The sequence below is a fragment of the Podarcis pityusensis genome (assembly GCF_964106645.2).
Source record: "Podarcis pityusensis genome assembly, chromosome: 15".
Lineage (NCBI taxonomy): Eukaryota > Metazoa > Chordata > Lepidosauria > Squamata > Lacertidae > Podarcis > Podarcis pityusensis.
Genome location: NC_138040.1, coordinates 40,978,008 through 41,003,242, shown reverse-complemented (window position 1 = coordinate 41,003,242; position 25,235 = coordinate 40,978,008). Strand labels below are relative to the sequence as shown.

The 25,235-nt window shown below is 42.6% G+C and overlaps 2 protein-coding genes across 4 annotated transcripts in view; both read right to left on the bottom strand.

Moving 5' to 3' along the window:
* Window positions 1–18,693, bottom strand: part of ADRA1A (adrenoceptor alpha 1A) — a 53,653-nt gene extending 34,960 nt beyond the window's left edge. The window contains exons 1-2 of one of the 3 annotated variants that reach the window (XM_080982508.1): window positions 18,315–18,693; window positions 12,133–13,848 (exon numbers count right to left, since the gene is read on the bottom strand). In XM_080982508.1, the coding sequence (XP_080838634.1) occupies window positions 12,133–13,021 (889 nt within the window). In that variant the 5' untranslated portion in view covers window positions 13,022–13,848; window positions 18,315–18,693. The remainder of the gene's footprint in view (window positions 1–12,132; window positions 13,849–18,314) is intronic. The other 2 variants (XM_080982510.1, XM_080982509.1) reach the window with 2 other exon arrangements.
* Window positions 1–25,235, bottom strand: part of LOC308463824 (claudin-34-like) — a 312,859-nt gene that overhangs the window by 169,025 nt on the left and 118,599 nt on the right. The gene's annotated exons all lie outside the window — the stretch shown is intronic.

Sequence of the window (25,235 nt, the reverse complement as noted above, 5' to 3'; positions counted from 1 at the left end):
AGATTTCTGCCTGAGGCCCTAGAGAGCCGCTGTCAGTCAAGATAGACAGTCCTGGACTAGAAACACCAGTGATCTGGGTCAATATGAGACAGCTTGAAATTGGATCTTATCAATTGAGGGAGTATGCAGAAGAAATGAGATCCTTGTCAAAAAGATTTGGAAAAATAACAATATGGCTTTACCATATTGGAAAAGGAGCACAAGAATCAGCCCTTAGTCTTACAAAAGCCCCCAGCAATGGTTTGATTCCTAGGTTGCTGTGCAAATCACAGGTATCAGATAAAAAGCTGGGGGCAGGGAAGATCCCATACTGCCAGCACAGGCTGGACCCTATTCCAAATTCCATTTGACTCACTTAGCAAGTGGATTGGTCTTATGAGCAGAGGGGGAGAAATCTGACAATGGTCATGATCCGGCTAGTATTATGCAACTTTGAATTATGCAACTTAAGGGGACGTGAAAGTGCACACCTTACAGCTGAAATGTACAGCCCAATGCAAACCTGCCTTCAGAGGCTGGGTGTTTGCTCAGTTCATAACCTAAGACAGAGCTTTCCAAACTGTGTGTCATGATACATTAGTGTGTCAGCTGCAGTGTGTAAGTGTGTCACATGCATGTTCCCTGTGCTCCTCACGGGGTTAGTTTGACCTCTAGTTTGCTAGTAAAACTGAATTACTGTGTCAGAAAATGATGCATGTCTAAAAAGTGTGCCACCAACATGAAAAGTTCAGAAAGCTCTGTCCTAAGACAATCCAGTCTCCTTCCAGTAGCCTTGTTCAAGCTCCTACCTTTCAAACTAAATTCCCTGTGAAATGGGGATGATTGTCTGAACAACAGATCATTGCTAGTTATAAGATTAGGGTAGCCATGTGTCTGACTTTACAGAGAACAATCTTCTATCTGAAGAGCTGTCAGAGCACAGCCCTCTGAAAGAAGCAGGGGCGTAGGAAGGGGAGTGCGGGGGATGTGGTTCACCCCGGGTGTCATCCATGGGGGTGTGTGTGACAAAATGGCCCACCACGGTGATCGGCACTTACCGCAGGGTCTGGCCTACAGCGCGCCCGGGCCATGCATCTCTCGTAGCAGTGACATGGTGGCTCGGGGCCCCGCGCTGCCGGAAATGGCAGCGTGGGGCTTGTGTCCACCAGGCGAACTCCATGGGCAGCTCGCTGCAGTGCCCCCATGTGCGGATCATCGCGGCACCCCTGTGTGGCGCCCCCATGCACGGATCGCCGCAGCACCCCTGTGCGGTGCCCCCGTGCGTGACTTGGCACGGAGCCCCCGTGGACAGCTCACCTATCCCCATGGGCAGCTCGCCCGCCCCCGCCACTCTGGGTGCTGGAGCAGTTAGCTACGTCCCTGGAAAGAAGGAATCTTTGACTTGAAGGGTGGTTCAGTTCAAATCCAGTATGCTGATGGCACTCAGCTCTATTTCTCCTTTGCATCTGCAAGTGAGGCAGTGGAAGTGCTTGGCCAATGTTTTGCCTCGGTAATGGACTGGATGAGAGCCAACAAACAGAAACTCAATCCAGATAAGACTGGGGCACTGTTAGTGGGTGGTTCCCTGGGCCAGATGGATGGGAAATCGCCTGCTCTTGATGGGGTTACACTTCCTCTGAAGGAGCAGGTTCATAGCTTGGGGGTCCTCCTGGATCCTGTGCTGTCGCTGGAGGCTCAGGTGGCCTCAGTGGCCCAGAGTGCCTTCCATCAGCTTTGGCTGGTGGCCCAGCTACGCCCCTATCTGGACAGGAATAGCCTAATTACTGTTGTCTATGCTTTGGTAACCTCAAGGTTTGATTACTGCAATGCGTTATACATCGGGCTGCCTCTGAAGATGGTTTGGAAACTTCAGCTAGTGCAGAATTCAGTGGCCAGGTTGCTCACCAGAGCATATTACACCAATCCTGGTCTGACTGCACTGGCTACCAAATAGTTTCCGGACCCAATTCAAAGTGCTAGTTTTGACCTATAAATCCTTAAATGGCTCAGCACTGCAATACCTCAAGGACCGGTGTCAGGGAACTGCCATCAGCTCAGAGGCGAGAGGTGGAAGGGCAGTTGTGTTATAGGTAACCTCCGAAGATCTTGCGAAGCAGTTCCTCCTCCAGTGGGGAGGAGGTGCGGGGACCAGGAGATGCTAGGGAGAGTCTTAACACGGAGGCTGAGCAAAGCGGAGGGGAGGGAAGTACCCCTTTGCCAGCACCCACTCTGCGCAGTAGGTTTCGGCGCAGAGAGGGGAGGAGAAGGATGGGGGTCACACGGCTGTTATGCTGGGGGAAGTACAAGGACTGGCCACTCCCAGATTCTGCTAGCGACTGAGCCAGACATGAACTTGCGACGCTCTTCACTGTAAATAGTTCGCACTAAGAATAAAGCTGGAAAAGACAGGTTGGAGTCTTGCCTGTTTGCTCTCGATCAACCACACCACCACCTGACAGCCGGGTATAGTGATTCAGGATGAGAGGAAGGAAGAAATTAAACAGCACCCACAAAGCATGTTCAAAGAGTGGCCATGTCTGCAAGTCGCGATTAGAAGCCAGCAAAAGCAGCTACAGAGCAGGCAAGTCAGGAGAGCCAGCCTACTCTCTCCTGCTGATTGGAACAGAAGAAAGACACTCGGTTATTCACACAAGCAGCAGCTGCCACACAGCCAAATTATGAATGAATTGCAATTCAACTCACTCAGGGATCTTTTTTCGTTTTACTAAAAAACAAAAAACCCTGGACATTTTGCCAATTTTTTTAAAAAAACCTGGGCAGAAATTTTAACCCTGAAAAAACCAGGAAAACCAGACATATGATGCTCCTATATCTACAATATATAAAACATTACTCCAAGAAACCACAAATACCCTCAACACCTGGGAACACAACATAGGATACAAAATAAACTCTACCCAGTGTTCAAAAATGTGGTCTAAACCATCGTTTAAATCCATATCAGTGAGAAAGAGAGAGCTCACTCTGAAACTTAACTACAGATGGTACCTAGCACTAAAGAAGTTGTCACTAATACAATATCAAAAGACAATAACACAAAGTGAAGATATGCAAGTGAAGGCGAAAAATAAATGCAGTAGGTGCACAAGATTAATTGTGCCACTTGTCTAGGTCAAATAAAAAGCAGCATTGTGACCTGGTACCTAATAATATGCAATGTATGATCTAGGTTTCTTTCTTTTTTAATATTTAGTTTTATTTGTGTTTCTGATACAATTCCATATCAAATAAATGAATGGAAATGATGCAAAGGACACAAAAAAGAAAACTCTGAAATAGAAAAGAAAGAACAGTTTTAGGAAATCAAAAAATAAGCAGAAAACCAGAAAGTATTCCTCCACTGACTTCTCATCCTCTCCTTCCATAGTTCCTTTTGTCTCCTCTGTTTCTCACGTTTTCTTGGTTCACCCCACCTATCGTAACTACTTAAATACACATTAGTTTTTTCTTACACTGCTGAAAAATCTTACCATCTCACTCGGTTAATTGTTAGTTTATTATATTTTTCCACATATTCAATAAAAAATATCCAGTCCTCCTTATAGCTTTCATCATTTTGATTTCTTATCATAGTTGTCATCCCTGCTAACTCCACGTATTCTAACAATTTGATACGCCATTCTTCTTTTTTTTGGTGCCTTATCTGTTTTCCATTTTGGGGCTAGTAGTACAGGTGGAGCTGTTGTTGCGTAGAGGAACAAGTTTCTCTCTTTTTTAGTCACTTCTGTTGTTATTAACTCCAGCAACAATACTTCTGGGTTTTTAGAGAAGGATTTCTAAAACATTTTTTTTTTACTTCATTATGGATCATTGCCCAGTAGTTTTTAATTATACTACACGTCCACCACATGTGGTAAAAGGAACAACCTAGGTTTCTGTCCCAGGCCAACACATTCCAGAATCTGAATCCCACCATTGAAAAGGCCTTCCTTTGCAATGCCTGCCCAGTGTTCTTGAGGCAGGGATGGAGTAAGTTTTGCCTCAGGATAGATACATGCAGGAAGCCTCTTTCAATGGGGAGAGGGAGCAAATGGGCTACATTGTAGTATGAAGTTTTTAAGGATCAATAGGATCACTCCAAAATGAGTGATTTTTAAGAATACAGCTCCACTTGGTTGATGTCTCTCTTAATGAGAAGCCTGCAAACTAATGGGGTAGCTTTCTAATGTTATTGTTTCTAATGGGGTAGCTTTCATCATGTTAGCCTGACTGTTGTGTTCAATTTTCTGCATTACAAAAGGGGCAAAAAAGACTCCGAAAAGACTAACGATGTGATTCTAAAATAACACAGGAGTTGTGGAAAGAGATGGACACAAACCATGGGCAACTGCCCTTATAAGGGATCAAATATGTGAGGTCAGTTTCAAATTGAGGAAGATTTCTTAAAGCTCAACCCAAGGACTCTATGGCAACAGCTTGATTGCAGGCTCCATGTAAGCAGATAGAAGGGGGAATGTTATGTCTCTCCTTCTCTTTCTAATCCTTTTTGGGTATGTTTGTGGCTGTTTGGCAACCAGCATTCCAACATCATTACAGCCCAGGCATTGAAAGCTAGTCTGTTCAGGACTTTACCTTCTGCAGAGCAGAGAAAACCTTGTCCACAAGCCGTTAGTCAGAGCCCAATAATTGTTCTAAAGAGTGAAATGTGAAATGTGATTACAGCTTTTTGAATTCAATAGCTGCATTGTTCAGCTTTCTAAGCTTTCTTGAGTGTTTAAATGAAAACATGTAATTGAAAAGCATCTGTCTTTCTTGAAAAACAAAAACTTACAGACATCACTGGAAATCCTTATGGTTATAAACCATCATTGTCAATCATCAATTCAGTTTATCAATAAGGTATCATATTATAAGAATGTCTGGGATGGCGCTATCTAGATGTAGAGACTCTTTTCAATGTTGGCAAAATATATATGCAGCATTGAAATCAGAAAATTCAATATATAAATATCAGAAAAGAAATGTTGGGAATTGATATAAAAACAAAAATTGTTAGATATCATTTAACTTTATATGAAGCCAACTATGAATTATTTGCAATTGGATATTGAATGGGTGCTACCCCGCAATTTTGATAACATCTACAGAGATATTTTGGAGCTCCTGGAGAGTCATTTCCAGCCAGTGTAGACAATCCCAAACTAGATGAACCAACGGTATAAAGCAGCTTTCCTTTTTGCCCTGTCCTTCTATATTTCCCGTCCACTTCCATGGGGCTTACACATGAGAAGACACACAAGGATTGTGCCAATTCATTTGTAAATGTCAATAGATATCAATTGTTTGTTAGTAAAGCCTATAAAAGAGCGCGTCTGTAAAATGAAGAAATAAATATGCTCCAATTAGACTTATTAGAAGTAAATGTTTTCATGCAGTCCTAAATGTACTTGGTAGAGATGGGATTGAGCCTCATAGAACACCGTGGCAGTTACTTCTGAGTAGACACATATAAGTGTGTTTTGATAAGTTACATTAATTCTTATGTGTTAATAAGTTTCTCAGGCTGGCAGGTTGATTAGCATAATATTTCTCAATAACTTGTATTTTTTTCTTTACCTTGAATTATAAGGAAATGATCACTTTAATAAATTTAGCTGATAATTGTCAACCAACAGACAAGCTTATCCAGATAAGAACTGTTCTTCCTGTATTACAAAAAGTACCAAAAAATCCCTATTTCATCTTGTTGGAGGCACATATGATTCTGCTTTGTGATTAAGGTGTTGCAAAACTATGGGGCTGCATAATTTTATTTTATTTTTTAAATTAGCTTAATTATACTTTTCTGTGGGGAGGGGGAAAGGTCAACAGTTACATTTATTCATGTTACATGTTTTTTCAGGGGTGTTTCTGTAATAGATAGACGAGGAGGCGATAAATGAACAAAGAGTCACAGAGTGAATACCCCAGGGATGCCAAACAACTGAATATTAATTAAAATCAATAAATAATTCAAAAAACGCTTATGTATACTCTCAGCTGAAAATAATGAACTCAATTACTCACCAAGGAACTGTACCTAAATAATTTCTGTCTGACTTTATTCAGGACAGTTAACCAAATCATAACTAGCACAGGGAGCATTATGGTGTGGCACTTTTCCCAAAAACCCTCTTTTTATACAGTTTGCTATTTGAATGTAACAATTCAGTAATAATATCTAAAAGATTTGGCCCAAAATTTTAATTTAATTTTAATCATTCCCACCCCACCTAACCCTTCCTCGTAAAACTATATCACAGAATTGTAGCATTGGAAGGGACCACAAGGATCATGCAATGCAGGAATCGTGTGCCCAACGTGGGGCTCAAAACCACATCCCTGAGATTAAGAGTCTTCCTTTAAGTATCCTTCTACCCTCCCAAGCACCCCAGCCCTAGGATCTCCCAGCCACAAAATTCATAAAACCAATGAACAAATAAGAAGTGCGGAGTGGAAGAGAGTAGATTAACGTTTCTTTAAAATTAATTGAGTCTGACCCCTTGCGAGCAGCCTTGTTAAATCAGACTTGGCATTAGCACTGTACAGAATTACATTACAGCATTTCAAAGCTGTTTAATTCCCACTCACCCCCCTGGAAAAGAACGGCAGTTCGCTTGGCCACACCTAAGGATTTAGCCTGCTGGCAATTCTAGTGCTCTAACAAGTTTAAACTAGAACTAATCTAATATCCAGGATTAGTAAGCAATTCTTCATTCAGACTATTCCCTAAATAGGAGAAAAATCTGCATATAGTTCTTGGCCAGCAATTAGTTTTGTGGAAATCTGTATTTTCTTCTGTTGGCATACTTAAAAAAAAAATAACAGAAAATCTCCATTGTGCTCACTTCCCAAATTTTCTACAATTGTAATGATTATACTAATGAGAATAGACTGAGACAACTTACTCAACATACCTTCTATTTTCCCATGATCTAAAATAAGCACAGTTAGGATCATATATCTCAGTTATGGGTGCACGCCACTGGTTTGCTTGTATATAGCACCTTCCACCCATAATGTGAAGAAGTCTGATGTTTATCAGAAACATAACTTCACAAATGATCCTTTTTTTAAAAAAAAGATATTTATTAAAATTTCAACATATTACAAAAATGAGCAAAAAAAGAAAAAGAAAAGCAGATAAAAAAAGATATAAAAATGGAAAAATACAAAATACAAAATAAAAGCAGTTAAACAAACAGATTAGTCTTTCTATGTCTTATCCTTCATTTACTTGTTTCCTCGACCTCCTCGCGCCTCCCTTTTTTGTATTCCAGTTCACATATTTTGTTCAGCAGTTCCCTCCCCTCTTTTAAATATCCTAATCATTAATCATAAAGATATTGTACTTTTAGATTTTTACATATTACATAGTAAACCCTTTTTTCATCTTCCCTTGTAACATTTCAGCAAAGAACCACTTAGTTTTTATCGAACATCATTCTAGCATTCATTAATTTTACAATATTTCTGTAGATAATCTTTGAATTTCTTCCAATCTTCTTCCACCGACTCTTCTCCCTGGTCTCGGATTCTGCCAGTCATTTTATGCCTCCATTATCTGATGGAGCCAGTCTCGCACTTTATTTTTTAGTTTCTCAAAGCTCTGCAATTTCAATTTGTCTCCTTCCTGTTCCAAAATTTCCCAATATTTCGGCCATTTGGCCTCCATATTGAGCCTTTTCTGGGCCTTTGCTTCCATCGGTGACAACCACCTAGGGGTTTTGTTTTCCAATAAGTCCTTGTATCTTATCCAGACATTTAACAATGTTTTTCTGACAATATGGTTTTTAAATGCTTTATGTGCTTTAACCTTGTCATACCATAAATATGCATGCCACCCACACAAATGATCCTTTTAAAGCTATGCGCTAGATATGTGAAAATATATTTAGGTCTCCAAGTTTCAAAATTCAAGAGACCCCCTTTTCTGAAAATAATCACCAAGAATATGACATTTCCAACAAGTACTGCATATTCAGATAATTCAGTCAATGTGTATTACACCTTCAGGTAACTATATATAACTTCCCATTTTAAAAACCTGTGCATTTTGATAGCAGTAAATTGTGATTTACATACAGAAACACGGTTCCGTATCCAAGTGGCCAAAGCAGAGGAGAAGAGAGATTCCTCATATCCAGTGGCCCCGATTGTACACATAGCTCTAGCCCCAATCAAATAATGGTAGAAACAATTAATGTGTTGGGACAGGAGTTGAACTCAGAGCAGGTACACTCTGCTCACGACCTTGCCAATTATCTCTTCAAGAAGGTAATGAATCTACAGGGGATGGGGGTAGGTCAAGGCTTTGGAAACGGTATAAGTGCAATTTATTCAGAACAAAAGGCTAAATTAATTGTTAACAACGTGGTGACGGAAGAATTTAGGATAGAAAAAGGGACAAGACAAGGTTGCCCAATTTCCCCATTGCTTTTTATATCGGTCCTGGAGGTTCTGCTGAACATGATTAGAAGGGACCGGTTGGTTAAAGGTATACAGGTTGGAGCCAAACAGTACAAATTGAGAGCATTTGCAGATGACTTAGTATTGACGTTACAGGAGCCAGAATCTAGTACTAAAAGAGTTTTAGAACTGATTCAAGAATTTGGTCAAGTTGCAGGATTTAAGTTGAATAAGTTAAAGACCAAGGTTTTAGAGAAAAATTTAACACCAATGGAGAGAGAGAGGTTTCAGAATGAGACAGGTTTAACAGTGGTTAAGAAAGTTAAATACTTGGGGATTAACATGACAGCAAAAAATGGGAATTTATTTAAAGACAACTATGAAAAATGCTGGGCTGAAGTGAAAAAAGATTTAGAAATTTGGTCAAATTTGAAGCTTTCAATGCTGGGCCGTATTGCTGCGGTAAAAATGAATGTATTGCCTAGAATGTTGTTTTTGTTTCAAACACTGCAAATTGTGGACAAAATGGACTGTTTCAAGAGGTGGCAGAGAGATATTTCTAAATTTGTCTGGCAGGGCAAGAAGCCTAGAATAAAATTTAAAATATTAACAGATGCAAAGGAACGAGGTGGATTTGCCCTGCCAGACTTTAAACTTTACTATGAATCAGCAGCTTTTTGCTGGTTGAAAGAATGGTTGCTTCTTGAAAACACTGACATTTTGGATCTAGAAGGGTTCAACAATGTATTTGGATGGCATTCATATCTGTGGTATGATAAGGTCAAAGCACATAAAGCATTTAAAAATCACATTGTCAGGAAAGCATTGTTTAATGTCTGGATAAGATACAAGGACTTATTGGAAAATAAAACTCCAAGGTGGTTGTCACCGATGGAAGCAAAAGCCCCGAAAAAGCTCAATATGGAGGCCAAATGGCCGAAATATTGGGAAATTTTGGAACAAGACGGAGATAGACTGAAATTGCAGAGTTTTGAGAAATTAAAAAACAAAGTGCGAGATTGGCTTCATTATTATCAGATAATGGAGGCATATAAGTTGGATAAGAAAATTGGTTTCCAGGTGGAAAAATCAAAATTAGAAACAGAACTATTAGAACCCAAAACTAAGATTTTGTCAAAGATGTATAACTTGCTGTTGAAATGGAATACTCAGGATGAAATGGTGAAATCTGCTATGATTAAATGGGCACAAGATGTTGGACATAACATAATGATGGCTGACTGGGAACAGTTATGGACCACAGGTATGAAGTTTACGGCATGTAATGCCTTAAGAGAGAATATTATGAAAATGATATACAGGTGGTACATGACACCAGTCAAGCTTGCAAAAATTTATCATTTGCCCGATAACAAATGTTGGAAATGTAAAGAAACTGAAGGTACATTCTTTCACCTTTGGTGGACGTGCCCAAGGATTAAGGCTTTCTGGGAAATGATATACAATGAATTGAAAAAAGTATTTAAATATACCTTCTTGAAAAAAACCAGAGGCCTTTCTCCTGGGCATAGTCGGTCAATTGGTGCCAAAGAAGGATAGAACTTTTTTCATGTATGCCACAACAGCAGCAAGAATACTCATTGCAAAGTATTGGAAGACACAAGATCTACCCACTCTGGAAGAATGGCAGACGAAGCTGATGGACTATATGGAACTGGCAGAAATGACTGGCAGAATCCGAGACCAGGGAGAAGAGTCGGTGGAAGAAGATTGGAAGAAGTTCAAAGACTATCTACAGAAATATTGTAAAATTAATGAATGTTAGAACGATGCTGGATAGAAATTAAGTGGTTTCCAGCTGTAATGCTTTAAGGGAATATGAAAAATGGGTTGTTAAGAGGTAAAAATCTAACGTTACTATTTTAAGACCAAAGATTAGGACAAATAAAGAGGGTAAGGGATTTGCTGAACCAACAAACTGAACTAGAAAACAAAAAAGGGAGGTATGAGGAGGTCCGGGAAACAAGCAAATGAAAGATAAGTGATTGAAAGACTGAATTGTTTTTAACTATTTTTATTTTGTACTTTTCTTTTTTCTTTTTCTATATTGTAATATTTTGAAAATCCTAATAAATATCTTATAAAAAATAAAAAAAAGAAGGTAATGGATTTGCAACAACTGCTGCTTTCACATATGTCTGGATTGGGGCCATTAAATAAAGGTCAAGCCAAATTGGTTCACACATGTATGTTTTTTGCTTGCAACACTGAGTGAATTGGCTTTCAGAGATCCAAAATCACTTTAGCTCCAGTCCAACGAGCTATAAGCATCAAGTGTTGAGAAAGCAAGTATTTTTGTAAATGCTTTGAGATTTTTTGCAATCAAGCAGTGTATAAATTTATTAAATAAATAGATAAATAAATACCGGTAGATAGATAAAATAGGACCATGCAAATGCATTTGGGAGTAAGCCCTAAACCAGCTTGCATCCAGAATTATGATTTGAGTGTTTGACGTATACAGATTGTACATTGAGTAGATGTTTGATCCAAACACATTGATTATCAAGGAAAGATTTCTTCTGAAATAATCAAGAAAATTCACTCCTCCACAGGCACTAGAATAAGGTACCAACTCAGATTTGGTACTTCATTGGCAATGATGGACTTTTGAAAACCACAAAGAGGATAGCTTCCAGCCAGTTAGTTATATCAGGTTAGTTTTAAAATACTTTGCAGCCTGGTCCTAGGTCTCTTTACTAAAAGCAAGGGCATTCTGTGGGGTTTATTCCTATATAGACATCCTTCGTCCTTTGGGTCAAACTCAGAACAATGAAAGCAGTTCAGCCCTATGCCCATGCTGTTAACATATCAAATAGACTGTGAGATCTTAGTCCGACATCAAAAGGGGGCCAAGCATGAGTGGGGGAGAACCACCCCCTTTCTTTGTCTCATTTCCCCATTGTTAGTTGTGCAAAGTTGCGCCTTCCCATTTTTTCTCCAGTTCGAGGACTGGAAAAGAAAAGAGCATGGGATAATGGACCACAGGAAAGGAAAGGGAGAGCTCAGTTTCCCTCTGCCATAGGTGCCAACTCCCTGGGGCCCTGGGTGCCTGAGCACCCACAAAATTCCCCATGAAGGGGCCAGGCACCCACAGCACTCCTGCCCTCTGCTGTGCACTCCTTCTAAACGGAACCCATATACCACAATTTAGATGTGAATGAGAAGGACATGCAGCTAAAATGCCGCAGTGGCTGTCACGTCTAGTTTGAGTCTAAGAAAAGCCCTACTGGATCAAACCAAAATCCATTCAGTTCAGCTTCCTGTTCTCGTATTGGCCAACCATATTCCCCTATGGGAAGCCTCAAGGCAGGATTTGAGTGTGACAAAACTCACCTTGCTGGAAATTCCCAGCAATTGGTCTTCAGCAGCATACTGCCTTCAAGGAACTTAGCCATGATGGCCTGTAGCCCCAGATAGCCTTATCCAGTGCCTTTTTTCCTGGGGCTGCTCAAGGGTACTCAGCACCCCCAAAATGTTAAAAGTGTGGCACTTACTGTAACAACTTCATGGTGAGTACAGGCACCTTTTCCCCTAAAAATAAAGCACTGGCCTTATCCTCAATGGATTTGTTCCCTAGCTGTCCCAGAGTTACATGAGCACCAAATATCTCATTTACAATCACCAGAGGATCTGATGCAGAATCGTGGACGTTAATGCAATTCACCACAATAGTTGCGCAACCCCACCCCCTTCGTGACCAAATGCATTTGCTTGACTTACCAATGGGCATGATGATAAAGAAGGGGAGCCAGCAGAGTATGAAGCATCCCACCACAATCCCCAGACTTTTAGCTGCTTTCTTTTCCCTGGAGAACTTCAGGAGCCTCACGGAAAAATTGGATTTGTGCTTGTTGCTGGGTGTTGATCCAGTGGTTTCTGTGGTGGTTTTGCGGTGGATGCGAAGAGTCACTGCCTCTGAATGGGACTTCTCTGTTTTCAGGCCGCAAGACAGTCCTTTGCTTTCCCTTTTTGCCACCACATAGACCTGGCAGTACATTGCCAGTATGATGATCAAGGGGAGGTAGAAGGAGCCCAGGGCAGAGAATAAGACGTAACCAGGGTCAGTATTGATCTGACAGATGGTTTCATCTTCTGGAGCTGGCTGTTTCCAGCCAAAGAGGGGCCCTACTGATATCACAAGGGACAGTACCCAGACACACAGCAGGGCTAGCAGGCCCCTCTTTTCAGTCACTATGGCTGGATATCTTAGCGGGTAGCTCACCCCAATGTATCGGTCTATAGAGATGACACAAAGGCTCATGATGGAAGCTGTGCAGCATAGAACATCCACAGCTGCCCAGATGTTGCAGAAGATCCTCCCAAAAACCCAATACCCCAAAATCTCAAAAATAGCAGAGAAAGGGAGGACTGTCGAAGTCAACAGGAGGTCGGCCACAGCCAAGTTGATAATGTAATAGTGAGTTACGCTTTGCAGGTGCTTGTGGCAGGCTACTGACAGGATAACCAAAATGTTACCCAGGACTCCAAAAACAATCAGCCCCCCCAAGATAACACCTAATAATATGGCTTTTGAAATGTTTACTTCCTCCACAGGCTGGGTGCAGTTGAAGCAGTCAGAGGCAGAGATGTTCTCGGAGTTCAAAGCCATTATATCAATACTGGTTAATGTTCATCCAGTGTTGTTTGTGATTTACTCTGCTCTTTCTTTGAAAGAGCGAAGAACAAATATTTGGTAGTGTTGCAAGAAGCTTTATTTCCACATTGTTGATAAAAACTAACTGGAAATGTGGTTCTTGCTTTATAAATGCAGAACCTGGAAGGACACCTCTGACTGGGAAACTTATTTGAAAATCCACATTTATTCCTTGGTATCTGTTCCAGTTAGGCCAAATAAAAATACCGCTGCAATTTGGAAGACTCTCTTTAGGACGCTCTCCTTGATGTTCTCTGGACCTTGTGGGATGCTTGATGACACAGTATTGCAGAAGGGGTCAAAGATCTCTTTCCAAGTTTCTGTTGGGCTGTTAAAAAAAAGAGCCATCAGGTTACAGAATGCTTTCTGCCACTAAGCAAGGAAAATATGTTTGGGTTTGTAGCAAAGGAAAATATCTGAGTTCGTGGAAAGGCCATCAACATCTGAAGTGCGTCCATTTAAATTTGTCTCATTAGACACAAATGGCAGGAACATTCTCTTTTCTCCCATTTATTTGGGTCTTTATCATACTTGATTTTCAAATATGTTTAAAGTTGGAATAGTGGAAGACCACAAGGATGTTTCCAATTAAGCTTTGCTTTTGTTATCATCAGACATGTGCATCACAGTCTTGAGATGTGGAACAAAGTTTGCTGAAGCCGTAAGATTCTCAGCGTTGTGCCAACTGCCTCCAGGATGTAAGCTTATTAACAAATGTTGGTCATAGCTCCAAACAGGGACTTCTTCTTCTTGTGCTCCTTGCAGGATAGATATGCTAACTCCTAAATAAGAAAAAAAAGAAAAGGAAGCTTATTTTAAAAGCCATGGCTCCTGTAATGCTGCTGTAATGTCCAGACTGCAAAGGTTTTCTGTGACCTGGGAATCAACTTGACTGATTTTTCCTTATCATCTGCAGCACTAACTTCTGTTTACTAGTATATTGCTTGCTCAGTAGATGCTGTTGCTCAACCCCATTGTTTTTGACCAATGGTGGAGCATCCCCCACCTGTGTCCGGAGCAGGTGCACACCAGGGCGCATGCAGGCCACGCTGTGGGAGCAGGGGCAGGGCGCACCACAGGAGGGACCCCTGCCCACTGCTGCAAAATGGGATGAGTTCACGGTGCCCTGCAAGCCCAGTGTTGCTTTGCAAGACTCACAAAAATGGGCTTGTGGGGTGCTGCGAGCAGGCATGCAACTCGGTCCTGCAAACCTTTTGGAAGCAGTGCTGGGCTCGCAGGGAGGGTGCCGTGAGCTTTTGTGTACTTCTCATGGCATCCTCCAGTTGCATTGCGGCTGAGAAGAACACAACAGGGCTGTGCCTTGGTCCCTGTGAATGCAGCACTATGGCACTGCTTGCAGGGGCCAGGGCGCATGCCTGTTGCCTCCTTCTCAGCTGCCCCCCAGCAGGAGGGCTCCGTGTGAAGGATGCAACAGCTCAGGGCACCCTCCCAGCAAGCAGAACACTAGGAAAAGCAGCGCTGGGCCCACAGGGGCCAGGGGGCACAACTATTGCATCATTCTCAGCTGCCCTCTAGCTGGAGGGTGCTGAGAAGGACGCAAGTGCTCACAATGGGGCAGGGTGCTAAATGGCACCAGGGGCGATGGCCTCCTCAGCCCCCCCCCCCCCATTACGCCATCCTTTCTGACTCTCAGTGCAAGAATGCTATTGCTGCCTGGTGGTTTTGTCAATCACATCCCTGCAGTCTCAATATAGGGACAATGCCACATATTTCAAAAGAAGTCTCTCCATGTTTTCCTTTTTCATCTGATGTAGACAGAAAAGCTTGTGGCTACACAGTGAGAACAAATCTATGGACATTTTCACACTACAGGCTCAAAGTGATTTGTAACGCAGACTAGCAGCTGGAATTACAATGATCTCCCACTTTCTCTTCCACATTAGCAATGGTCCCACATATGCATAAATAGTGGGCAAGATAGACTTTACACTGATTCAGCTCTTAGATACGAATATGCCATGGCTACTCTGTAGGGATTTTTCCAGCCTGGATTTTCTTTTTACAGCCAATGTTTTGTCCAGGCAAGAAGGCCTGATCCATGCTAGGGATGACCCCACTATCAATACTTAGATATAGCTCTGTGCCATATGTAGAATACCTTCAGCACTGAGTAATGAGTGACCACCACCAGCCCTTGCGCATAAGAGAAGTTTCAATGACACAGCAAAATCAGAAGACCCCTGCTTCAATCACTGGCATCCCCACTTAAAATGATCTGGTAGCACTTTAATTATAAAGACTCCACTCTGATTGAGACCATTGCCAGACAAAGCAGAATAATGGGATGAATGGTAAATTAGTCAGACTATGGGCAGTATCTACCGGTAATTCACTCATTCCTTTACCGTTTTGTCTGCATGGGCCAAATTCGACAGGTGAGTGGGGCCACCCATCTATCAATTTTCTGATGTCACAAATGGCACCAGGGGATTTGGTGCTCTGAGGTCCCGAAGTTGGGGCTTCAAAAAGCAGAACTGACTTTTATCTCATTCAGTTGCAACATCTTGGACATGCTGAACCGCCAGGGCTCCTCAACCCCTTGGCTTCTCACCCCCCTTTCCCAAAGACAAAAAGCAGGCAGCCCCAGTTTGTTTCAGCAGCTGTTTCACTGAAACCCCTTTGCAGTGAATGAACTGCTGTAATAAAGGCAGAAAATACACCCAGACCAAGGAAAGGTTGTCCTCCTTTCACATCAGCTGAAGGACAGGGGGAGGTTGCTTGGTTGCTGGGTTTGGGTGCTCTCCCATATACACAGATCAAGCAGGATCATTTGCTGTTGGCATCAGTTGATGTGTGTGTGTGTGTGTGTGTGTGTGTGTGTGTGTGTGTGTTGGGGTGTGTGTGATCCTGCATAGCCCGGGCCTCCTGCTCTGTGCAGTGCTTCAAAGCCTTGTTGTTGGGCAAATTGGAAGCGAATCAAGCACAATGTTACTTGCACAATGTTGGGTGTAGGGTGGGTAGGTGGCCTTGCAGGCCAAATGGGGAAGCCTGGGTCGGGACTGGCCTGTGGGCTGGAGGGTCCCCATTCCTGCATTTGCACAAGGATTTATGCTTGTGCAATGAACCCTCACTTCTCCCTACATGTACACTCCATGCCTTCCCCAAATCTGCCCTGGAGGGTTGTGGGAACCCATAGAACAAATTTAGGGGGTGCAGTGGGAGTATGGAGGGAGAACATTCCATTGTGCAAGCAGAAATCCTTGCACTGTTGGACTGTTCCCATAGTGCTACTTTGGATACAATCCTAGACATTTGAATTAAAGCCCATAGCTTCCACCAAAGAGTCTGGGAACTGTAGTTTATTCCCTAATGAATTACTTTTCCAAGCACCCTTGATTAGGGTGTTGGGCATTCATAGGTCTAATGAATAACTTTGGGGTACATGTGAACCCCAATGGCCCTCTTTTAAGAAACTAAAGCAATGGTATAACAAATAGTTTACAGCAAAAGCATTTTTAGAAGTTTGAAAACAGTGATTTTCACTCTATATGAGAGTTGTGTACACTCCAGGTATTAAAACAGCACGGGCACCTCTCCAAGTAAGGAAAGAGGACATATTCTCCAGATGGGCAGGGTAACAACAACAACATTTGAATGTTCCAAACAAATAAACACAGGAGCAGAAAGTACAACAGGCTTTCTTCCCTCACTTGCTAAGAGATTCCGAAGTCTCTCCTGAGCCGGACCATGCAACTCATCCATCTCTTTAGTCATTAAAGATGGCAGCACCTCCCCAGAATCACAGAATCTTTCCTAGTCTTGCTCCCCAAGTTCTCTCTTCATTACATGGAGATGTCAGAGTACAAACTGAGACCAAAAGACACACAATATTGTCTGCTCTGTACTGACTGTTCTGACTGCCTAAGTTTACAGACATCTTTCCAGCCCTACTTAGCTATTCCAGGGACTGGACTTAGGACCTTCTGCATTGCAAAATGTGCCCTCTGTCACTGATCTGTGACTTTCCCAAAAGGCTTCTACTAAGACTAATGCAGATAAAATAAATCACAGAAGAGCTGGACCCAATCTTTGTAGGATTTATACGGTTGGGAACACAAAAACCAGGTATCAACCGGGTAACAATGCCTCTTGTAACTGGTAATTGTCCAATTTCCCAGTATGCAACACTTGCTAGTATTTTGGGAAACAATATATTAAACCTCACAGATTCTACTTCATTTTAGGACTTAAGTGAGACCTGAGATTTTTTAGCCACAGTAGGGATGAAATTAACACAGACAAGCTTGGTAAGTCCTATTACAGATAGTTATTGGTGGTCGCATCTAGGCAATGTATACATTTAAGCTTTGCATAAAATTGCTACAGATCGACTAGACTTATATAATTCCTGACCTTTTGGACCCAAGATACACATCTCTCCCCCCCCCCCCCGCTGTACATGGATGTCCACATGTGTACTCAGGCACACATATTTTGGCTACCTGAGGAAACAATTTGAACATCTGATGAAACAGGTTCTAGACAAAATAAATCTGTTAGTTTTTAGAGCGCTACAAGTCTCTCTGTTAACAACAACAACAACAACAACCACAACAACAATGAAAGTTACTACCACCATCACTTGGTGCCATTAGGTCCCAGAGTAGGTTACAACAATTTACAATTCAGTATTAAAAACAGTTAAAACAATTTACAATCAGGAAAAAGTCATTTCCCTCTTCTTCACACCTGCTAGTTACCCGGAGAGAGAAATATTGCTGAATTTTCTTTCCGCAAGTAGTTTCACGGTTTTAGTTTTAAAATGTCAAGATATGAACACAAAGTAGCCTCTTGGACTGTTCTGAAGTTGTTTCCTTGTCAGAAAGAAAGAAAGAAAGAAAGAAAGAAAGAAAGAAAGAAAGAAAGAAAAGAAAAGAAAAAGTGTATTGAAATGGTAAGTTCTAAGATGCTCAAGTTATGAGGTAAAAATTATTGAGGGGAAAATGATGACAAATAATGAACACAGTTTCATTCAAATGGTATAGATGTTTCTTAACAAGTGGGAAAACTGGAGCATTAAGTGTATTCCCCCCCCCCCCCATACACATATACAAAATTGGGAGGAGAAAATGCACCAAGTCCCAGCAGAGGTCTAAACCGGTCTAAGCAAGTCTAAATAAACAACAACAGTGCCTACTGGGGGGACTAGGAAATTAAAATGGGAAAATTGCGAATGGCTGTAAGGTGGGGAAACCCCAAACGGACAAACAAATCGTGTCAGCATTACCTAGGGAAAAAAGCAGCTGGCAGATGCAAACGCGGGTCTCTAGCTCCGACCACCGTCTCTAAGCTGCTGTCTGCGCTTCTCCTTCAAGCTGAAGGGCTGTAGACCTCCTGTTGCAGAGCGCGCGAGGCAGGAGGAATGACAGGCAGACATCTCCAGCGCACCGTGGGACATTCTGCTCGGAAGCAAAACCAAACCATGCAAGCACTCTCCACCCCCCATGTATTTTGATGACTCACATTTACACTTATTCCCTCTGTCCCAATGGCTGACCGGGGATGGAGGCCAGCTCCGTGACCCCCCTCCCCTCCTCCCAGCCGAATAATACTCCGCTTTGCACTGTCCAGGAGAAGCAGCAACTTCACGGCTGCTGAGCTGATGCAGCTGCCTGGGTAGGATCCCGTTCGATTTTACCGTAATCTCCCGCCTCTTACCGTATTGCAGCATAGTAAAGAGCACGTTTGACAGTTGTCAACGTCTCTCTCTGCTGACTCTCCCTCCCTCTCCTTCCCTTTCCTCCACCTACTAGCTGCAAAAGCAATGATAGAATTTGGTTCGTTAGCTGCATCTCGTAAGCACGTAGAATAATATTATAGCAACAATATTTGGGAAATGTTTCTGAGCTGTACATTCACACCGGGCTCGTGTGATACAAAGAAGAATAGGGAAATGCAGAAAAGGAAAAAAAGAACAGAGGGGGTGATGTTAGAAGTATTGTAAAAAGCTTGGTGGTTTTTTTACGCAGAGGAAACTGTCACGATTTTTCTTGCTTTGGAGTACATTCAGAGGACCTGTTTATCGAGCATTTTCCTTGACTTCTTTGCAGGAAGGTCTGATAATATTGTATCAACCAAGTGCCATCGCACACTTCTCGGCGCATTTTCCTTATCGCAAAAAGTCCAATCTTTCAGGGAAGCGGGTTTATTGTGCAAGGCTTCCCTGTCAGCTGTAATGGAGCAGCCTGAATTTGCTGGCATGTGATTGAACGGTCCTCAAAATATCAGCAGCTTGGAAGTGCCATTAATTAAAAAACAAAGCGAGACGAATGTGACCTCTCCTACTATCAGCACTGCGGTGCACATTCGCTGGCAAAATGTGTTCAAGCGGCTGTCAACCACACTTGCAATTTGGGGCCAGCCCCTCCCGCCTGATTTACCCCAGCAAAGAACTTGCTTGATTGAAGATAATAGGCTTGAAAAGAATTCATTTAAAGAATAAAAGCTTCTTCTCCGAGTAGGAAAACTACTAGTTGAAAAGAAAAGAAAAATCGGGGCAGCTATTCCACCCCCCATGCGAGTGCTCTGAAGACCATCCATCTGATTCTGCTTATTCTGAGCACCGCATGTTCTCTACTTTTTCACAGTAATGAAAACCCTTATTGATCGATTCCCCTTCAGCTTCTAAAACTCGCACAAGCACTGTCTTGCCTTTTTCTTTCTTTGAACCTGCGCCTGGAAACAAGGCAGCTCCACCAAGCAAGGGAGGCTGAAAAACTCTACTGGAGTCCCACTGGGGACTGGATTTCTGTGCACTCAAAGTGAGGGCTTCGAAATCCTGAAATGACAATGACATGTGAAAAGCTGGCCAACAGAATGTATCAGAGCCACTACATAGAGGGTTTGGCACATGGCACCAGCTGGGGCACACAGCCACCACCAATGCCAGACGTGAGCACATGGCTCAGCTCTAAGATCAGTCCTAAGTTATTTTCTATTTGCACAGGAAAGCACTGCATTAAAAAGACTATTGATGCACACTGGTGCATCTTGCTAATGCTGGGAGCTTGCTGGGGCAACCCAATCAGAAGGGCACGGTACAAATAAAAATAAAATAAAATAAAAATAATACAAATTAACTGAAGGAACTGAAAGGCAGGCAAGCTCCAATTCCTAGAAATTCCTAACGCTAAACCAGAATTCAGGAGGCAAAGGAAGCTGAGGACATCCTCTAGTTCTTAGATATCACTTGATGTTGCAGTCATCAAATGATGAATTTGCTTATGGGAATCAGTTTGTATACTGCCAGTAATGTGGTTCAAGAAGGGAAAAGTAGGCATTATATTTCCTGTTCTTAATGCATGAATCTGGTGGTTTTGAGGCACAGTTTGGTTTGGATGAAAGAAGGCTTATCAAGTGATCCACACACATAGATCCTGAGGAACAGATCTGAACTGGATTTAATTTATAAATCCACTACACAGAATGGCACATAGGATTGTTTTCTGTTTTTGGTTTTTTTGATTGCATCAGTACCGCTTTCTCAGCACCATAGAAGAATATCTATAAACTGGAGTCAGGTAGGTAGCTGTGTTGGTCTGATGTAGTCAAAATTTAAAAAAATATTAAAAGTTGTCCAGTAGCACCTTATAGACCAACTAAGTTTGTTGTGGTATAAGCTTTCATGTGCAAGATGTGTGCATGCGCACGAAAGCTTATACCAGAACAAACCTAGTTGGTCTATAAGGTGCTACTGGACATTTTTTTTATTTTTATATAAACTGGAGTGTATTTAGAGCAGGGTGACAGAGATTGTGAGGGGCCTGGAGAAATGATTGAAGGAGCTGCTAAGAAGCAATTAGGTAAGAAATGGTAGCCTGGATAAGAAACAGGTAAGAGGCAATATGTGAAGGGCTATCACATGGAACAAATTTGTTTTCTGTTTTTCCAGGGAGTGGGACTCAAATGAATGGGCTCAGATGACAAGGGGATTTCTACCAAACACTAGAGAAAAAATGATAGTGATACAGGCTGTATGACAACAGAGTGGGTGGTGTATTTTCCTTCATTGGAGGTTTTAAAGGAGAGGCTCAATGACCACCGAAACATAATGTTGTAATATTGGATATAGGAACCTAGCAAGCTTCCTAAGGGTCCATTTAGTTCAGCACTGACTAGCAGGGTTCTCCAGGATTTCTGATAGAGGTCTCTCCCATGATGCCAGGAACTGAACCTGAGATCTTCTGCATGTAACCACTGAACTAAGGCACTTCCCCTGTAAGGTGAGTTGCATTGGTGGGGCTGGAATAGATGACCTGCAAAGTCCTATTCAGGTCCATAACTCTGTGATTCAGTAGCCAAGGACTGAAATGCATAGGTGTAGGATCACCAGCCTTTGGGGAATTCTGTATACATTTGCAAACTGGCTGACATTATATGCAACACCCCAAATCAAAGAATGGATGGATAAAATATAGGATTTTGCTAAGCAGACAAATTTCTTAAAATATCAAGAAGGAAGAGAGAGGAAGGGCATTTTATTATTATTTTTTGTAAAGTTGAAGGCGTGTTGATTACAGTAAAAGATGCCATTTATTACCACACATATGTTTTGAGTTCGCAATGTATTCATGGCTAATTTGGTAGTAAGTAGTAAGCATTGCAGTACACACACTGCATGCCTTTACTAGTTTTAAATGTGCTTTGGGAAATAGTCCTAGACTGATTAGGTGTAGTGGCTTTCTCCTGGCACAATAAGCAATTTCCTATCAATTTCTTGTTCTGTTATCACCTATGTATTAACATTGTCAAATGATGTTGAGTAGTAAATTATGCAAAAAGGGAGAGAAGGCAATCAGCAGCTATCTCAGAACATGTGGAGGATGTGCTCTCACCAGTGGCGTAGCGTGGGAGTGCAGGGGGGGCCGGCCGCACCGGGCACAACATCTGGGGGGGGCGCTCGCACTCGCAGCTCTCTGCCCCTACTGGGTTAGGGGGCGCAAATTACTTGCCTTGCCCCGGGTGCTGACAACCCACGCTACGCCACTGGCTCTCACCCCTGTGTCCCTGTCCCCACTGGCCTGGGTGTGCATCCTGGAGTTTTCCAAGTGGTTGGGAACCTGCACAATTGAGATTCCCAGTGATCCAGAGGATTCGAGTTGTGTTTGGCTGGGTGTGTGAGGATTCCCTCTTTGGACCTTCCCACTCAGTGGATAAGGGTCTGGGGTGGGGTTGCTGGCGACGGGGATGTTTTGGGAAGGCTATCTTATATTGCTTTCTGTCACCTGCAGATAAGCCCACTGGGTGTTAATGTAGAAGTGGCTTCTTCTTATGAGGGTGTTTTGCAAGAGAGACATTTTTACATGCAGCTGCAGAGTAATATGTAGTTATGCCCTGAGTCATTTGGAGGAAGTGTTAGTTACAAAGGAGCTCAAGAAAAAAATGAGTCTTCAGCACTGTCGCAGTTTTGATTTTTTTTTTTTTTAGCAAACCACACAAATCTAAGATCTTTTCTTCTTCTCTTTCTCTCTCTCTCTGAAAGATATTTGAGACCTTGTCCTGAATACTGAGCATGCTATATAACAAAATCCAGACAAGTAAGGACTAGTTGAAGGAAGGTTTTTCTTTTTACTGCAAACCTTCTGCACAAAAATTTCCTATAAGGGTCAAAAGCCTAGCCGGTGTTTTGGCTCAAATGCTTTGAAATGTAGCAAGTGATGATGTCCCAGATTGCATGGATTGGGAGAATCTCTGGGTTTTATGTCCATAGTATGCAGTTTGTAGCAAATGTTACATTTGAGTGGATAGAAAGCAAGACAAGCACTTGATACAATCATCTATAATAGTTGATGGAAATATTTCTGCCAACCTCCAGGCGTAAACTAGGCCATCACATGTCACTGTGGAAGTTTCCTTGGTTTCTTGAGTGCCTGCCATTACAGACCACTACTCAATTGTAGAGATGGACTTTCACATATGTGCACCGACGAGTAATCTCTGTGTTATTCTGTAATTTATTTTTTTAAGAAAGCGCATTAAAATGCACATACAAATATTTCTAAATGAATTTTCTCTCAAAAGATGCGATTCTATACGTGTTTTCTCTCAAAAATAACCACTTTGGTTGAAAAGTCATATTTAAGGAATATACAGTAAAGGTATCAATGGCTCCTAGCCACCAAGGCTGTGTTCTGCATTCACTGTCAGCGGCAGTATGCCTCCGAATACCAGTTGCAGGAATCACAAGTGCTGTTGTGCTCTGTGCTCCATTTGTGGGAATCCCATAGGCATCTGGTTGGCCACCAAGAGAAGAAGATGCTGGAATTTATTTTAAGCATTTATATACTGTACAACTTAATATTTTAAAAATCTAAGCTGTGTGGGCGATTAGCCTGGGTGGACCAATGGCCTGATCCAGTAGGCTCTTCTTAGGTTCTTATATCCTTGGGATGCTATTCTAAGTTGGGAAGGCATGGGAAACTGAAGTCACTAAGTCTTCCCTATGTCATGCACTGTTGGTCTCATGCCAACTTCATATATATATCGTTGCCTGCCACCAATGTTACACCCCAGTCTCTACAGTGGTGTCAGATTCCAAGGATTCCAGGCATGCTTACCCTGTGTTTCCTTTTGGAAATGAGGCACAGAGGAGACTGTGGTGTCTGTATCATATGTGGTTTATTTACACATATATACAAGCTGAGACTATTTTGGAGGGGTTCACAGCATTAGCACCCCAAGAGAGTGATGCTTCTCCCAAAGGCCTTGCCTCCAGCTCTTCTATTTCTCCGTCACCTACTCCTCACTCTAACCTTTGGCTTTAACTGCGGAGTAAAAGGGGCCCATCACTTTGGTGCCTCACACAGGTCCTAGTCTGACACTATAACCACTACACCACACTGACTGGACACTGCTACAAGAGTGTGACTGCAAGACTTCATCTGAGCCTCAGGAACTACCATGGAGCCAGCCCTGAAGTTTTCTAATAGAGTGATCCTTTAGGTGCAGAGTACATTTGTTTAATCAGTGAGTAACCACAGCTAGCCTTTCAGCCCCTGTGATTACTGGGCAAAGTTCCTGACAGGCCAAGAGCACATGGTTTCCTGGCAGGTACACTTGCCCCATCATCTCTCTTTTGAGAACTTAATTAATGTGCAGGCAGGCATCCTCCCCCAATGTCATACTCATCCTGCTCATACTCATCACAGAAAGGAAAGGGGACCCCCTGCAGTGGGAACTCCATGGGAGGGGGCCACCAGTGTCCGCCTGCACAGCAGGTTGCAGAGGGGAGTGTGGGAAGTCGAAGGGGAGGCTAAGAGTCATTCCTGGCTCTTTTGTCCTTACATGGTATTGCTGATATCTTTTTTTTTTCTTTCTTTTTCTTTTTCAGCATCATTAGGCTCAAAGGAACTGCTGAGTGCTCTCAGTTAAGTAATTACTTCATTTCATAGAGATTAATGACACTTGCAATGTTTCACTGACAAACACAGGTATGGGAAGGCAGCTCCAGGGAAGATAGCAATTATCAAAAGGGAGGAATGGGGAGGTGGAATTGTGCTTTGGAAACGTGAGTGTGGCAGCGTTGCCAAAGCATCCGTGTTCTCATACGCAGGCAAGAATTGAAAGCCCTTTTTGTTCTCTCTGATGCAGATGTATGGGAATTCAGTGCTGTCCAGTAAACAACTTGATCCAAACCCAAGATCCACCAGGAGGAGTGAGTTTGGAATAGAGGGTGCTTGGGCTAAGCCAGCTAAAGTGCTGGCTCAGTCGAAGGAACACTGATGTAACTCCTGCATCCTGGCTGAGCCAGTGATTAGCCAGCTCAGATGAAGCCTGAACAGACACAGGTGTAAAGCTGTTTTAAAGGTTTGTTTCCTCTTTATCTGGCTTGGGCTAGTTCAGCTGGGAGTAGCCCTGTACCTGAATGAGCTTGGAACAGGAGGAAGTTACACAGCCATGATTTGTGTTGTTGTTTAGTCGTGTCCGCCTCTTCGTGACCTCGTGGACCAGAGCACGCCAGGCACTCCTGTCTTCCACTGCCTCCCGCAGTTTGGTCAAACTCATGCTGGTAGCTTCGAGAACACTATCCAACCATCTCGTCCTCTGTCGTCCCCTTCTCCTTGTGCCCTCCATCTTTCCCAACATCAGGGTCATTTCCAGGGAGTCTTCTCTTCTCATGAGGTGGCCAAAGTATTGGAGCCTCAGCTTC